At 40.9% G+C, this 15,950-nt stretch overlaps 1 protein-coding gene across 1 annotated transcript in view; it reads left to right on the top strand.

The window, feature by feature from the left end:
• The window catches only part of LOXL4 (lysyl oxidase like 4), a 57,751-nt gene that overhangs the window by 29,581 nt on the left and 12,220 nt on the right, over positions 1–15,950 (top strand). Inside the window, exons 7-11 of the mRNA XM_075842370.1 lie at positions 818–972; positions 5,776–5,943; positions 6,762–6,924; positions 7,720–7,963; positions 14,362–14,477. Of these exons, the coding sequence (XP_075698485.1) occupies positions 818–972; positions 5,776–5,943; positions 6,762–6,924; positions 7,720–7,963; positions 14,362–14,477 (846 nt within the window). The remainder of the gene's footprint in view (positions 1–817; positions 973–5,775; positions 5,944–6,761; positions 6,925–7,719; positions 7,964–14,361; positions 14,478–15,950) is intronic.

Below are 15,950 nucleotides of genomic sequence, written 5' to 3'. Positions count from 1 at the left end.
TACGTAGAAGTGACGGAAACGGCGTCGCTCCCTATTCTACGCTTTTTCCGTAACACCCATTTACTACTATTGAGATATACAGAATCAGAGTTACACAGAAAACTACACTGTTTACGTAAGCCTGACCCCGCCGGATGCGCCTCTGCAGTTGTAAACATGCGTTGGGGGTCCACTGGGTAGGGGCCCACTCAGATGTGTTCGCCCCCCCCCCCCTGTGCTAAACCCCTAGCTATGCCTCTGGCCCAGAGGTCAATATCTTTCCTCTAAGGAAGGTATCAGGCCTACATTTCAGGGCATGAGTTAGAAGGTGGCAAAGTTTCTAACCAGAATTAGAAAATTCTACAATTGGAATAGTACAAGTAGTCAGCAAACACCAACCTGAGGTTCAGGTGAGGTCTGGAGGGCCAGGGAGCATTCAAATAGGCCACCTATGGAGACGTCAACCGGTCGTAATAGTGTCATGAAAACCAAACATGGCAAAGAGTAAAGCTAGACAGCGGCAACCCATTAACACTCAGCTTCCGTGATTTCACACTGCTAACAACTCGTTCCTGCAACTTTAAGTAGGTAAATAAAAAATTTGTATGTTCGCTAATATAGATTTAGGACCATGCGATTAATTTCTCTTTATTTATGACAACTATTCAAGTAGTGAACAAATCAAATTAAAACTGTTTGCTTGCAATACCATACCTGACCAGATGGTGTGCTGTCAGCTGGAAACATGTAAAACAGTGGAAATAAAAGAATGAGCCCTGCTCTGCTTCAGAAAAACTTAATTTTAACTAAAATAAATAAATCCATTCCTTTGTTTTAGGGTTAGGTCCTATACACATGAATGAGGTGCTCTGCTCTGGTCTGGAAAGATCCATCACTGAATGCAAATTCAAAGAGGCGAGTATAGCTGGCTGCCAACATGAAGAAGATGCAGCAGTGAGGTGCAACATTGCTCACATGGGATATGGCGACCAGGTAAGTACTTGTCATGGTACATCAACCTTGTGGGTGGAACTAGAAAGGGAGGTAAACACTGAAAAAATTACTTTTGGTGTAATCTATAGACCCCGAGTATAACTGAGGAGATGGAAGGTCAGCTATATAAACAGATGGAGCGGGCTGCGCAGGCGGGTACAGTAGTGATAATGGGAGATTTTAATTTCCGGGATATTAATTGGTGTCATGGTTCGGCTTCAACTGCAAAGGGGAGACATTTCCTCAACCTGTTGCAGGAAAATTTTATGGGCCAGTTTGTGGAAGACCCGACTAGAGGTGAAGCTCTGTTGGATCTGGTCATTTCTAATAATGCAGATCTTGTTGGGAATGTCAATGTTCTTGAAAACCTCGGTAACAGTGATCACAATATAGTTACATTTTACCTATACTGTAAAAAACAAACGCAGGCTGGGAGGGCAAAAACATTTAATTTTAAGAAAGCCAATTTCCCCAGGATGAGGGCGGCAATTCAGGATATGGACTGGGAAGAACTAATGTCAAATAATGGAACAAATGATAAATGGGAGATTTTCAAATCTACTTTGAGTTATTATAGTGCAAAATTTATTCCTACAGGTAATAAGTATAAACGACTCAAATTAAACCCCACATGGCTTACACATTCTGTGAAAGGGGCAATACATGACAAAAAAAGGGCATTTAAAAAATACAAATCTGAGGGTACAGCTGTAGCCTTTGTAAAATATAAAGAGCTTAATAAAATCTGTAAAAATGTAATAAAATTAGCAAAAATACAAAATGAAAGGCAGGTGGCCAAGGATAGTAAAACAAATCCTAAAAAATTCTTCAAGCATATAAATGCAAAAAAGCCAAGGTCTGAACATGTAGGACCCCTAGATAATGGTAATGGGGAGTTGATCACAGGGGATCAAGAGAAGGCAGAGTTACTAAATGAGTTCTTTAGCTCTGTATATACAACTGAAGAAAGAGCAGCTGATGTAGCCGGTGCCAGTGCTGTTAATATATCAGTTGATATACTGAATTGGATGAATGTAGATATGGTCCAAGCTAAATTAAATAAAATAAATGTGCACAAGGCTCCGGGACCAGATGGGTTACACCCTAGAGTTCTTAAAGAGCTAAGTTCAGTTATTTCTGTCCCCCTCTTCATAATATTCAGAGAATCTCTAGTGACTGGTATAGTGCCAAGGGACTGGCGCAGGGCAAATGTGGTGCCTATTTTCAAAAAGGGCTCTAGGTCTTCCCCGGGTAATTATAGACCAGTAAGCTTAACATCCATCGTGGGGAAAATGTTTGAGGGGCTATTGAGGGACTATATACAGGATTATGTGACAATAAATAGCATTGTAAATGACAGCCAGCACGGTTTTACTAAGGACAGAAGTTGTCAAACTAACCTAATCTGTTTTTATGAAGAGGTGAGCAGAAGTCTAGACAGAGGGGCCGCTGTGGATTTAGTGTTTTTGGACTTTGCAAAGGCATTTGACACTGTCCCCCATAGACGCCTAATGTGTAAATTAAGGACTATAGGTTTAGAAAATATAGTTTGTAATTGGATTGAGAATTGGCTCAAGGACCGTATCCAGAGAGTTGTGGTCAATGATTCCTACTCTGAATGGTCCCCGGTTATAAGTGGTGTACCCCAGGGTTCAGTGCTGGGACCACTATTATTCAACTTATTTATTAATGATATAGAGGAAGGGATTAATAGCACTATTTCTATTTTTGCAGATGACACCAAGCTATGTAATATAGTTCAGACTATGGAAGATGTTCATGAATTACAGGCAGATTTAAACAAACTAAGTGTTTGGGCGTCCACTTGGCAAATGAAGTTTAATGTAGATAAATGTAAAGTTATGCATCTGGGTACCAACAACCTGCATGCATCATATGTCCTAGGGGGCGCTACACTGGCGGATTCACTTGTTGAGAAGGATCTGGGTGTACTTGTAAATCATAAACTCAATAACAGCATGCAGTGTCAATCAGCTGCTTCAAAGGCCAGCAGGATATTGTCGTGTATTAAAAGAGGCATGGACTCGCGGGACAGGGATGTAATAATGCCACTTTACAAAGCATTAGTGAGGCCTCATCTAGAATATGCAGTTCAGTTCTGGGCTCCAGTTCATAGAAAGGATGCCCTGGAGTTGGAAAAAATACAAAGAAGAGCAACGAAGCTAATAAGGGGCATGGAGAATTTAAGTTATGAGGAAAGATTGAAAGAATTAAACCTATTTAGCCTTGAAAAAAGACGACTAAGGGGGGACATGATTAACTTATATAAATATATTAATGGCACATACAAAAAATATGGTGAAATCCTGTTCCTTGTAAAACCCGCTCAAAAAACAAGGGGGCACTCCCTCCGTCTGGAGAAAAAAAGGTTCAACCTGCAGAGGCGACAAGGCTTCTTTACAGTGAGAACTGTGAATCTATGGAATAGTCACCGCAGGGGCCGTCACAGCAGGGACAGGAGATGGCTTTAAAAAAGGGTTAGATAATTTCCTAGAACAAAAAAATATTAGCTCCTATGTGTAGAAATTTTTCCTTCCCTTTTCCCTTCCCTTGGTTGAACTTGATGGACATGTGTCTTTTTTCAGCCGTACTAACTATGCAACTATGTACTATGTAATAGCACGGTATATAGAGTAACGACTGCTGTTTGTATATATAAAACTAATATAAAGATGTATAAAAATGTGAATAATGCAAAAAAAAAAGGGACGTGCAAATATAAATAAATAGAAAATAAATTTACATATATTATATTATATAAAATTACATTTTGGATCAAAACTTATGATTTAATGGGTTCTCCACTTTGGACAATCCTTTTTTTCCCCGAGGGGCCCCTGACATTAAAGAGGCTCTGTCACCAGATTTTGCAACCCCTATCTGCTATTGCAGCAGATCGGCGCTGCAATGTAGATTACAGTAACGTTTTTATTTTTAAAAAACGAGCATTTTTGGCCAAGTTATGACCATTTTTGTATTTATGCAAATGAGGCTTGCAAAAGTACAACTGGGCATGTTGAAAAGTAAAAGTACAACTGGGCGTGTATTATGTGCGTACATCGGGGCGTTTTTACTTCTTTTACTAGCTGGGCATTCTGACGAGAAGTATCATCCACTTCTCTTCAGAACGCCCAGCTTCTGGCAGTGCAGATCTGTGACGTCACTCACAGGTCCTGCATCGTGACGGCCACATCGGCACCAGAGGCTTCAGTTGATTCTGCAGCAGCATCAGCGTTTGCAGGTAAGTAGCTACATCGACTTACCTGCAAATGCCGATGCTGCTGCAAAATCATCTGTAGCCTCTGGTACCGATGTGTACTCGCTCGTCTGACACGATGCAGGACCTGTGAGTGACAACACAGTGTGATCTCTCGAGAACACGCTGTCTGCACTGCCAGAAGCTGGGCGTTCTGAAGAGAAGTGGATGATACTTCTCGTCAGAAAGCCCAGCTAGTAAAAGTAGTAAACACGCCCCGATGTACGTACATAATACACGCCCACTTGGACTTTTACTTTTCAACACGCCCAGTTGGACTTTTGCAAGCCTCATTTGCATAAATACAAAAATGGTCATAACTTGGCCAAAAATGCTCGTTTTTTAAAAATAAAAACGTTACTGTAATCTACATTGCAGCGCCTATCTGCTGCAATAGCAGATGGGGGTTGCAAAATCTGGTGACAGAGCCTCTTTAAGCTAGTCACTATGTGTCATATAGCATCTGTAATCTGTGGGGGAATACCAGGAACAAGTTTTCAATTGCGCTACAGTGACACCGCAGGAGAAATTATTCATTACACTGTCCCCAGTGATCTCACTGGGCTGTTGTGCGATTCATTGACAAAATGGGTCCTCCAAGGGAAGAGACACTCTTTGTAGACACTCTTCACTCTGGCAAATTGAAGAGTGTCTGAGCTGTCTGTTTAAGGCTCTCTGCATATCGTCTGTTTCTTGGGTGGCGTTACATCTTAAAAACTTCTAGCAAAAAGGTTGAGGACGAGTTTGTCTACTCTACATATTAGATTAGGACTAGATTTTCTGTTTGTTACTTCAAGAGGCTGAGTAATCTTGCTGAATTTAGCTGGAAGACAAAAACATACTGTCCCTATGACTGTTCAATTCTAGCTTGTTCCATATCTTGTGATTAATGGTGGCGTCAGACTCCACCACTAACTTGTACTGTATTAGGCTGAGCCAATACTACGGGAAATCTATGACCTTCACTTTTTTCTTCTGAGGTACAGGAGGCTCTCAAAATACATTGCATTATTTTATTTGTACTGATGTTGTATTATACTCCAGTGCAACATTCACAATTCTACAGGCTTCAGAGCTGATATCTCCTCTTATTCCTTTGTGGGTTAATGTTGGCACAGAATTTGGCAAGTGATGTCTTTGAACCTCCCAATCCTTCCCACTCCTCCACCTTTTCCTTAAGTCCTTGTTTCTGAGATTGGTGGCTACTGGAAGTTTGGACTGCTCCTATTTGAGAAGAGCTGCTCAGGCTGGGTTTCATGCTTACACGTGGCCTTCTCCGTTGAAGTCCACGGAAGTTATATAAAAAGCTAAGCAAACCGCGCAGTCATTTATTTGGGAATTTCTGGAAAGTTGTTGAGGCCCCAGTCTTCAGGCTGCTCTACTAAGAAAATGCAATCATCCTTTTATATCCCAGACTCTTTTAACCTGACACCGCTGTGGTCTGCCTACAATTAGGAAGTAAAAAAATATCCATCACTGCAAAGTTATAGGTGTATTCCCATAATTTCCCATTATTCTTATTTCAGATACGCCTCGTAGGAGGAAGATCTACAGAGGAAGGTAAAGTGGAGCTCCAGATGGTTGTTAAAGGTGCTAAGAAATGGGGAGCTATTTGTGGAGAACTGTGGGGCATTCATGAAGCCATGGTCGTGTGTCGGCAGCTAGGCTTGGGATATGCCAACCATGCCATACAAGTAAGAAACCCATCTATTGTGGTGTACAACAATGACAGACTTGGTTCCGGAACAGCATAAAAACATATGCCAGTGATATTATTTTTCACCCTTTTACAAGACACCATCATGATAAAAATATTGAAAGAGTCCCAGCTGGATTCTGTATCCGATGGGTTCAACGGTGTATCTACCATAAAGCCCATTATAGCAACTGTGGGGCCCATTGAGAGAGGAGTCCAATTCAAAGTTGGTCCTGTCCTTCTTTTAATGGGTGGTGAGAGCCTGTACAGGGATGTGGCCGCCATAGCAAAATTGGCAAACGAGGAAGTGGAAATGCGTTTGAGCGAAAAAAGTGGATTGGGGCATCCAAACTTTCTATTTCGATGGTGTCAAGCTGCACCTTAAAGGGGCCTCATTTTTACCTTTGCTATGTGGCCCACGAGATGGATTTTAAATTCCCTTATATCCTATATATATTAGTCAACTCCTTTTAGAAAACCACCCAAAATTTTAAGTAGTTGACCCAAAGAGTTTTTACTATATATTCTTCGATGTCAAGATGATCAAGGATTTAATGGAAGTTCAAACCAAAGAAAAAAATCTATATGTTGCTCAGTCTCGAAAGTCCTTTCACAAGGAATCCCCCAGAACGGTGGATGGGGATAGAGAAAAATTATTACCAGTCGGCAATTATTGATTGTTTTGGGTGAAGGTCGCCTAAAAGTGAATTACAGTTAAGAACACATGGTTATATTTCTACTGGTCATATTCGATATAGAATGAGAGATTATATTACAATGCATTGTCTAATTTTATTATTATTATTATTAAACTAGGAGACCTGGTACTGGCAAGGAACATCTGGAGCGGAGGATGTTGTGATGAGTGGTGTGCGCTGTTCTGGTACAGAGATGTCTATTCAGCAGTGCCGCCACCATAGTGTGATACACTGTCCTCGAGGAGGGGGACGTCGCGCTGCTGGAGTTACTTGTACAGAACGTAAGCTCAATAAATGGTTTTATTTAACTTTTGGTAGAAGGGTGATCTATTAATCTTCTCAGAATTTCTCACATATCGATAGGTAGTAGAATTTTCTGGACTGAACCAGGGAATCCAAAAAGCCTCTGAAATGCCCACATATGCCTATAACCCATACAGGGGAGCCCACACCCTAGTAGGTCATTTTAAAAGGGGTTGTCTAAAGTAGACAACCCCTTTAAGTGCGGTCAGGTCTTTTTTTTTACTCTTGATGACCCGATCAGTAGAGTTTCTCTAGAATCTTCTGCCTGCTGTTTGGGTCTTCAGGCTTCTCAATGGTGTGTTCATGATTTCTGGGTCCATCCAACTTGTTGATATTTCTTCTTTTCCCTTAAACATTATTCACTTTTCCAATGAGATGGGTCTCCTCATAATATGAACACGATGAGATAAAGCTTCCCTTCCTGGGAATTAATGCCTTTAGTTGGCGGTTCTGTCCAAATTGGTCAAGGCTACACTTGGTGAAGATGGTGGATGGTAATCAAACCCAACAACACCAGAGTTTAAAATACCTTTATTGTCCACCTTTGCCATCCATAAAGAACGACATAAAATACCATAGCCTGGACCAATTTGTTGGTAGGCACATTGGTAGAACTCTTCTAGGTTTTTCATCCTTGTCCTACCTTGGAGGAGTCTGAGCTGTATTTCCTTTTGTTGTTCATAACCCATCCAGATATTAATAAAACAACTCAATATAGTAGCACCTAAAGATCCAGCTGAAATGTACAGTAACTGTATGTAATGTCCTGCTAGATGCACCTGACCTCATCTTGAATGCACAGTTGGTTCAGGAGTCATCCTACCTCGAAGACCGACCTCTGAGCATGCTGGAGTGCGCTCATGAGGAGGAATGCTTGTCCAAGTCTGCAGATGACATGGCCTGGCCCTATGGACACCGAAGACTTTTGCGCTTCTCATCTCAAATACACAACATTGGGAGAGCGGATTTCACTCCACGGAATGGGAGACACACGTGGACTTGGCACGAATGTCACAGGTAATCACATTGTTAAAAGTATAAAACACTATTGACTTAATTAAATAAAATAACCATGTTTCTGGACTTGAGGCCCATTTTGTCAGTAGATCTAGATGTTTATGAGAAGCATTTATATTGTAATGAGATTGTGGAAAATTCAGACACTTTTTTTTTTCTTCTTTTGGAAAGTCACCTGGCTACAAATAGCCCCTTTTCTCAGCATGGCAACCCTTTTTTTTTTTTTTTTGAACTGAGGCTTTCCTGGCAAAACCCCAGCAATTAGCAGATTTTGCCAGGGGGTTTTAGCTGGGCATTATGGGTGGCCTTAGGCCGTATTCACCAAAAAAGTGTGCCAAATTGGTTGTGAAAAACTGCAATTTTTCACCGCTGATTTGCATTAGTGTGGGAACCGTTTTCACAGATCCCTCATAGATTTGAGTCTATTAAGGGATCCGTGAAAACAGGCAAAAAAGAAGACATGTCCTATTTTTCCATGGACCTTTCACATGGTCCGTTAAAAAAACAGCCATGTGAATAGCCCCATAGAAATACGTTGCACGGCTGCATAAAAAGCAATGTATTTTTATGGGGGTTTAACACGTCCTTATTTTTGCCTGTTTTCACAGATCCCTCAATAGACTCAAGTCTATGAAGCATCTGTGAAAACGGGTCCCATACAAAGGCAAATCCGCTATGAAAAACTGCAGTTTTTCACAGCGGATTTGGCGCACATTCATGTGAATAACGCCTTAATATATAGCAGCTTTATTTTGACATTGTAGATCACTGTTATTAGATCACTTTATGTATGGAGCTGTTATTTGGTCACTGTATGTTGGTATTATTTTAGCACTGTTGGAAGGAATTTCCATTGTATGGCACGGCTACTTAGGCACTATAGTGTGTATTATTTTAGCAGTGTATGGTGGTGGTGGCACTGTATAGCATTGTTGTTTAGACTTTTTGATTTGGGGGGGGGGACATCCAGATAAAGCATGCTTCCTTCAAATGTGGTAATCCGCAGCATACCCTAGAATCTGTGTGGCATTTTACACTACATGTGGATGGGATTGTGTTTATGTGCTTTGTACTATACTTTAGTTGCAAATTGTCAGTTCAGATTCCCTTGACATGACCATTGTTTTCACTGATATGTCTTTTTTTTTTTTTTATTATTTTGTCTAATAGACAGGGCCTCATTTCCGAATAGAAAAACTAGCCTTGATGCCCATTGCAACCAATCATAGTGCAGCGTTCATATTTCCATTGATTGGTTGGTGTCGACAACAAGGACAGTTTTTAATGTTTTTTTTTTTTTTAAGCAAGGCCCATTGTTTTTATATTATACCCTTAGCATCATCCGCCCTTCATGTAAAATTTAAAAAAAAACTTTTCCAATTTCTCAAATAAAAACATGTAAACAATAATACAAAATACGCATAATTGGTAACGCCGTGTCCGAAGGCGCTGGGATGGAAGTGTACGGCACCGGGCCTGATAAACAATGAAGAGGTCTCGGTGACTAACTCATCGGTGGGGTGCCAGGACTCGGACCACACCGATCTGATATCAATAACCTATCCTAAGGCTAGGTCATCAATATAGAAGTCTCGGAGGATCGGCCAATCCCAGCAAATAAAGCACTGGTTTTTGCCCGCTACCTATTGGATTAATCCCTTATTTTCCATGCTAATGAATGTCATATCCGCCTAGTTATGGCTGACTTAATCTATACAGCTTGACAAAAAAAAGAGGACTCCAGGGTTATATTCACAGTTTTTTATTTTTGGAGTAATTTTTTTACATTTCACGCTAGTATACCAATATGCAAATGTAATATGATAACCAGCAACATATATAGACTGTCTGCAGGATATCCTTGTCCGTTTTCCTCGTAAACATTACGCTGAATTTCTCTTCCCATATACTGTATCCTGTATTATGTGCAGAGTCCAATGATCTTTTTCAAGCTTGGGATAAGATTACAAAAATAGCGTTAAGGTCAAATTAGATTTTCTTTGATTATATTGGGTTTTCAGCCATGGAAGGAGCTCACGCTGAAGAGAATAATACAAAGTTGTGATAATGTCAGATGAGTTCCTTTATAACGAGCCCTTTCTCGCAGCGGTAACTTGTCAGGAGCAGCAGGCAACGTCTAAGCGCTGGGAAAGTGATTTCTATAAGCAGAAAAACGCGCATCACTAATATAAGCTCCCCCCAGCGTGTTCCATCAGAGCCAAGAGCCCACGGCTCCAGCAATTAGCTTCAAAGGAATACCAAAAACCAAAGCGGACAAAATGCACAAAACACTACGGTAAACCCTGAGATGGTGGGCTGGGATTCTTAAGAATAACTATTTTGTTGTGCACCTAAATGGCTACGCCGAATTTTACACAAAAGTGAAGAAAAAAAAAATAGACATTCGAGACTGTATGACTGATAAAATAATGGTTGTTTGTTTAACAAAACACATAAAAGAAAAAAGAAAGAAACAAATATGTGATTCACGCAATAAGTACAGAGTTTGTTTTTTTCCATTTAACTCCTTATAGGTTTACCTGCGGCCCTATGTAAAACAGGAGTTAACACATTGTGCCAAATAACATTACATCTGTATGTATGCCCACAATAATCCTTTTTACAGAGGTCTTTATTTGGGGACCCCCTGCTACAGGGTTACCACTTATATACAGACTGTATGTATATATAGTATACTGTTTGTACGGTGTGTGTGTGTGTGTGTGTGTGTGTGTGTGTGTGTATATATATATATATATAATCTCTAAATCTTTCCTCACTCCACTGTGGCTGTATTCTCTGAGGTCCCCAAAGTTGTCCAATGTGAGAAATGTTGAATAATTGTTGGCCCCTTATATTGTAGAATTGTTTAATTGTTTATCAATGAATTAGTGTCCATAAAGATCAACCATTTTGGATTTCATAGCTGGTATGAGTAGCAATGAATAAACTTCCACTTTGGACAACCCTTTTTTGTTAGAAGGGCCCTGCAATAATACGCAAATCAGGGAGTCGTGCTTCTGGGACCTCCAGGGATCAACTGTAATCTGTTGGGATCCTACCAGCAAATGTTAATTTTCCCTGCAGCGCCACCACAGGGGAAGCTAAGCATTACACAGTTCCCTTAGAAATCAATGGGCTGTCTGTGTACTGCATGGACATACTGGGTCCTCCAGAGCGAGAGACACGCTTTGTAGCTGCATTCCGATCTGGGTAAGGCCCCATGTATACGGCCGTGGCCGTAATCACAGCCCCGGCCGGCCGCTGACCGCATTTAGTATGGGAGCACGGCCCGTAAAACGCAAAAGATAGAACATGTTCTATCTTATGGAGTAGAGTTCTACTGCACGGACACCTATCCGTATCGATGCGAAAAGTCGTCCACGGACAATAGAACCGAACGGGTTCGTAATTGCAGACCGTATTACGGTCCACAATTAGGGAGATTTTTTACTGTCGTGAGCATGGGGGCCTAATAGATGAGGTTCCTGAATAGGGAATCTCCCTCTAATATCTCAGAATTCCCTAGTAGGGTATTTTTGAAATATTATTATTTTTTAAACCAGACACAATTTCTTGCCATTTTCTACCCTGGGACTGACAATGGTGATCTTTATATATTTTCTGGTATTTGGGGACAATCGGTACCCAGAAATAGTTTCTGTCCCATATAATTTTTGGATACGGATGTCCCCCAGGTGAAGGCGGGAGAGTCAGCTACTCTCCTGAATACAGCACTCATAACTGTGTCGCTGTATTCTTTGTTAGGTGCCATTAGCCAAACATCACATCCTTTTTTTTACAATTCCTTTTCCTTGGTTCCATTTAAGGATCACATGATTTGATTTTGAGAAAATACAGTATATTTCTTGGGTGTCTATTTTTCTGTAATTATTTTTCTGTATGCTACGTGAATTTCTTCTCCCCATTTCACATCATACCAGGCATTGTAAAAATTGACTATTTTCATCCTGATTCCATACTTACTATTTTTATTCTGCATACATCAGGGGAAGCATGATCACACATTCCTTATGTCTGTACAATGCACCCATGCAGTGAGATATTTTAGAGGACTGGGTGGGTAAAGACTTTATATTCAGTGGTCCTGAAAAGCTCTATACATAGGATCTGAGTACATTTATGTCTCTGCACCACCCATTAATTAGTGTGTGTGTGTGTATATATATATATATATATATATATATATATATGTGTGTATATATATGTACACTACCGTTCAAAAGTTTGGGGTCACCCAGACAATTTTGTGTTTTCCATGAAAACTCACACTTATATTTATCAAATGAGTTGCAAAATGACTAGAAAATATAGTCAAGACATTGACAAGGTTAGAAATAATGATTTTTATTTCAAATAATAATTTTCTCCTTCAAACTTTGCTTTCGTCTTGGAATGCTCCATTTGCAGCAATTCCAGCATTGCAGACCTTTGGCATTCTCGCTGTTAATTTGCTGAGGTAATCGGGAGAAATTTCACCCCATGCTTCCAGAAGCCCCTCCCACAAGTTGGATTGGCTTGATGGGCACTTCTTGCGTACCATACGGTCAAGCTGCTCCCACAACAGCTCTATGGGGTTGAGATCTGGTGACTGCGCTGGCCACTCCATTACAGATAGAATACCAGCTGCCTGCTTCTTACCTAAATAGTTCTTGCATAATTTGGAGGTGTGCTTTGGGTCATTGTCCTGTTGTAGGATGAAATTGGCTCCAATTAAGCGCTGTCCACAGGGTATGGCATGGCGTTGCAAAATGGAGTGATAGCCTTCCTTATTCAAAATCCCTTTTACCTTGTACAAATCTCCCACTTTACCAGCACCAAAGCAACCCCAGACCATCACATTACCTCCACCATGCTTGACAGATGGCGTCAGGCACTCTTCCAGCATCTTTTCAGTTGTTCTGCGTCTCACAAATGTTCTTCTGTGTGATCCAAACACCTCAAACTTCGATTCGTCTGTCCATAACACTTTTCTCCAATCTTCCTCTGTCCAATGTCTGTGTGCTTTTTCCCATATTAATCTTTTCCTTTTATTAGCCAGTGTCAGATATGGCTTTTTCTTTGCCACTCTGCCCTGAAGGCCAGCATCCCGGAGTCACCTCTTCACTGTAGACGTTGACACTGGCGTTTTGCGGGTACTATTTAATGAAGCTGCCAGTTGAGGACCTGTGAGGCGTCTATTTCTCAAACTAGAGACTCTAATGTACTTGTCTTGTTGCTCAGTTGTGCAGCGGGGCCTCCCACTTCTCTTTCTACTCTGGTTAGAGACGGTTTGTGCTGTCCTCTGAAGGGAGTAGTACACACCGTTGTAGGAAATCTTCAGTTTCTTGGCAATTTCTCGCATGGAATAGCCTTCATTTCTAAGAACAAGAATAGACTGTCGAGTTTCACATGAAAGCTCTCTTTTTCTAGCCATTTGGAGAGTTTAATCGAACCCACAAATGTAATGCTCCAGATTCTCAACTAGCTCAAAGGAAGGTCAGTTTTATAGCTCTTCTAAACAGCAAAACTGTTTACAGCGGTGCTAACATAATTGCACAAGGGTTTTCAAGTGTTTTCTAATCATCCATTAGCCTTCTAAGGCTGGGTTCACACGACCACATTAACGTCCGTAATGGACGGACGTATTTCGGCCGGAAGTACCGGACCGAACTCGGAGCAGGGAGCCGGGCTCCTAGCATCATAGTTATGTACGATGCTAGGAGTCCCTGCCTCTCCGTGGAACTACTGTCCCGTACTGAAAACATGATTACAGTACGGGACAGTTGTCCTGCAGAGAGGCAGGGACTCCTAGCGTCGTACATAACTATGATGCTAGGAGCCCGGCTCCCTGCACTGAGTTCGGTCCGGGACTTCCGGCCGAAATACGTCCGTCCATTACGGACGTTAATATGGTCGTGTGAACCCAGCCTAACAGTTAGCAAACACAATGTACCATTAGACCATTGAAAAAAACTGTGCTTTTCTTTCAAAAAGAAGGAAATTTCTAAGTGACCCTAAACTTTTGAACGGGTGTGTGTGTGTGTGTATATATATATATATATATATATATATATGTGTGTGTGTGTGTGTGTGTATATATATATATATATATATGTGTGTGTGTATATATATATATGTGTGTGTGTGTGTGTGTGTATATATATATATATATATGTGTGTGTGTGTATATATATATATGTGTGTGTGTGTGTGTGTGTGTGTGTGTGTGTGTGTGTGTGTGTGTGTGTGTGTATATATATATATATATATATATATATATATATATGTGTGTTGTATATATATATTTAAATATTGTATACTTTTACAAAACAGGAAAGCGCCAATTATACTATTCATGGGCAGCTGACGTGACTAACTTATTCTTTTTACTATAGACATTATCACAGTATTGATGTCTTCACCCACTACGACCTCCTGACATTGAATGGGTCCAAAGTTGCAGAGGGACACAAAGCTAGTTTTTGCTTAGAGGACACCAATTGTGGGAAAGGTATGTACAAATATATAAACCAAAGCACATTATGTGGGTTGTCCTCATATAAAACGTAAACTATAGACGCAAAGTATACTACTGCAGAAAGTTGAATTAACTTTAGAGGGGTCTTCCCTTGAAGGATATGTCCACCTTTAAGCACCATGCTACACTTTATATATAGGATGAAGGTACATAAAAAGTTGAGTAACTTTGAAAATACATTTCATTACTTGTCTTGTACTGATCCGGAGTTAGAGCCTGTATTATACTTCAGAGCTGCATTCACAATTCTACAGGTTTTAGAGATGAATCCCAGCATTCCTTTTCTGCACAGAGCACAAGGTGTCCTGTGGTATCTAGTACCAAGATGTGAGCACCAGATCCTTTAAGTTCTGTAAGTTGGAAGGTGGAGCCTCCATGGATTGGACTTTTGTTTTTCTTCAACATATCCCACAGATGCTCGATCGGATTGAGAACAAGTCAACAACTTATACTCTTGATCAAGTTTTTTTGTCAGCCTTAAACACAACAGGCTGCGATGCTCTGCATGTTCTGACACCTTTTTATCATAGCCAGCATTAACCTTTTCGGCAAGTTGTGCTACAGTAGCTCTTCTGTGGGATAAGACCAGATGGGATAGCCTTTGCTCCCCGAATGCATTAATGAGCGTTGGGCGCGCCTATTTCCCTATTTCACAGGTTAACCTTCCTTGAACTACTTTTGGCAGGTCCTTACCACTGCATACCGGGGACACCCCACAAGAACTGTCATTTTGGAGATGCTCTGACCCAGTCGTCTATCATTACAATTTGGCGCTTGTCATAGTTGGTCTGATCCTTACACTTGCCCGTTTTTTCTGCTTCCAACACATGAACTTCAAGCTGACTGATTACTTACTGCCTAAAATATGCCCCCCCCTCACTTGTCAGGTGCCATTGTAACCAGATCATCAACGTTATAGTAAAATGGTGCTCAAACGTGGACATACCCGTGGACATGTGATAGTAACCAACAACAGGACAACTGCATCAGAGCTCTGTAATAAAGTCTAATGCCAATGTTTCTTCTTGTGATAAAGCTTTACATGCCATATGTGGCCAAAAGTATGTGAACACTCATTCTAATTAGGTGGATCAGCCGTTTGAGTCACATCCATTGTTACAATCAGGACTACAGCCATACAATCTCCATAGACAATAGTAGAATGGCCGAATGGACAGATCATACTGAAGAGCTCAATGACTTTCCTCATGGTTCTGCCACCTCTTAAATTAAGTTTGTCAGTCTGCCATCCTAGAGGTCAACTCCCCAGGTCAAGTGTAAGTGTTCTTTTTGTGAACTGGTAATCTGGTGTGATGAATTACACTTCACTATCTGGTGGCTTGATAGAAGAGTCTACCTCCCGCTACAGGACACAAGGGCAGTGCAATCTTAGCTTGACCCCATTTGCTATGCCCACAACATTGCCCACCCTTTATGGCTCCAAAC

This window comes from Rhinoderma darwinii, chromosome 11 (assembly GCF_050947455.1).
Source record: "Rhinoderma darwinii isolate aRhiDar2 chromosome 11, aRhiDar2.hap1, whole genome shotgun sequence".
Lineage (NCBI taxonomy): Eukaryota > Metazoa > Chordata > Amphibia > Anura > Rhinodermatidae > Rhinoderma > Rhinoderma darwinii.
This window is presented reverse-complemented; position numbering and strand designations above follow the sequence as displayed.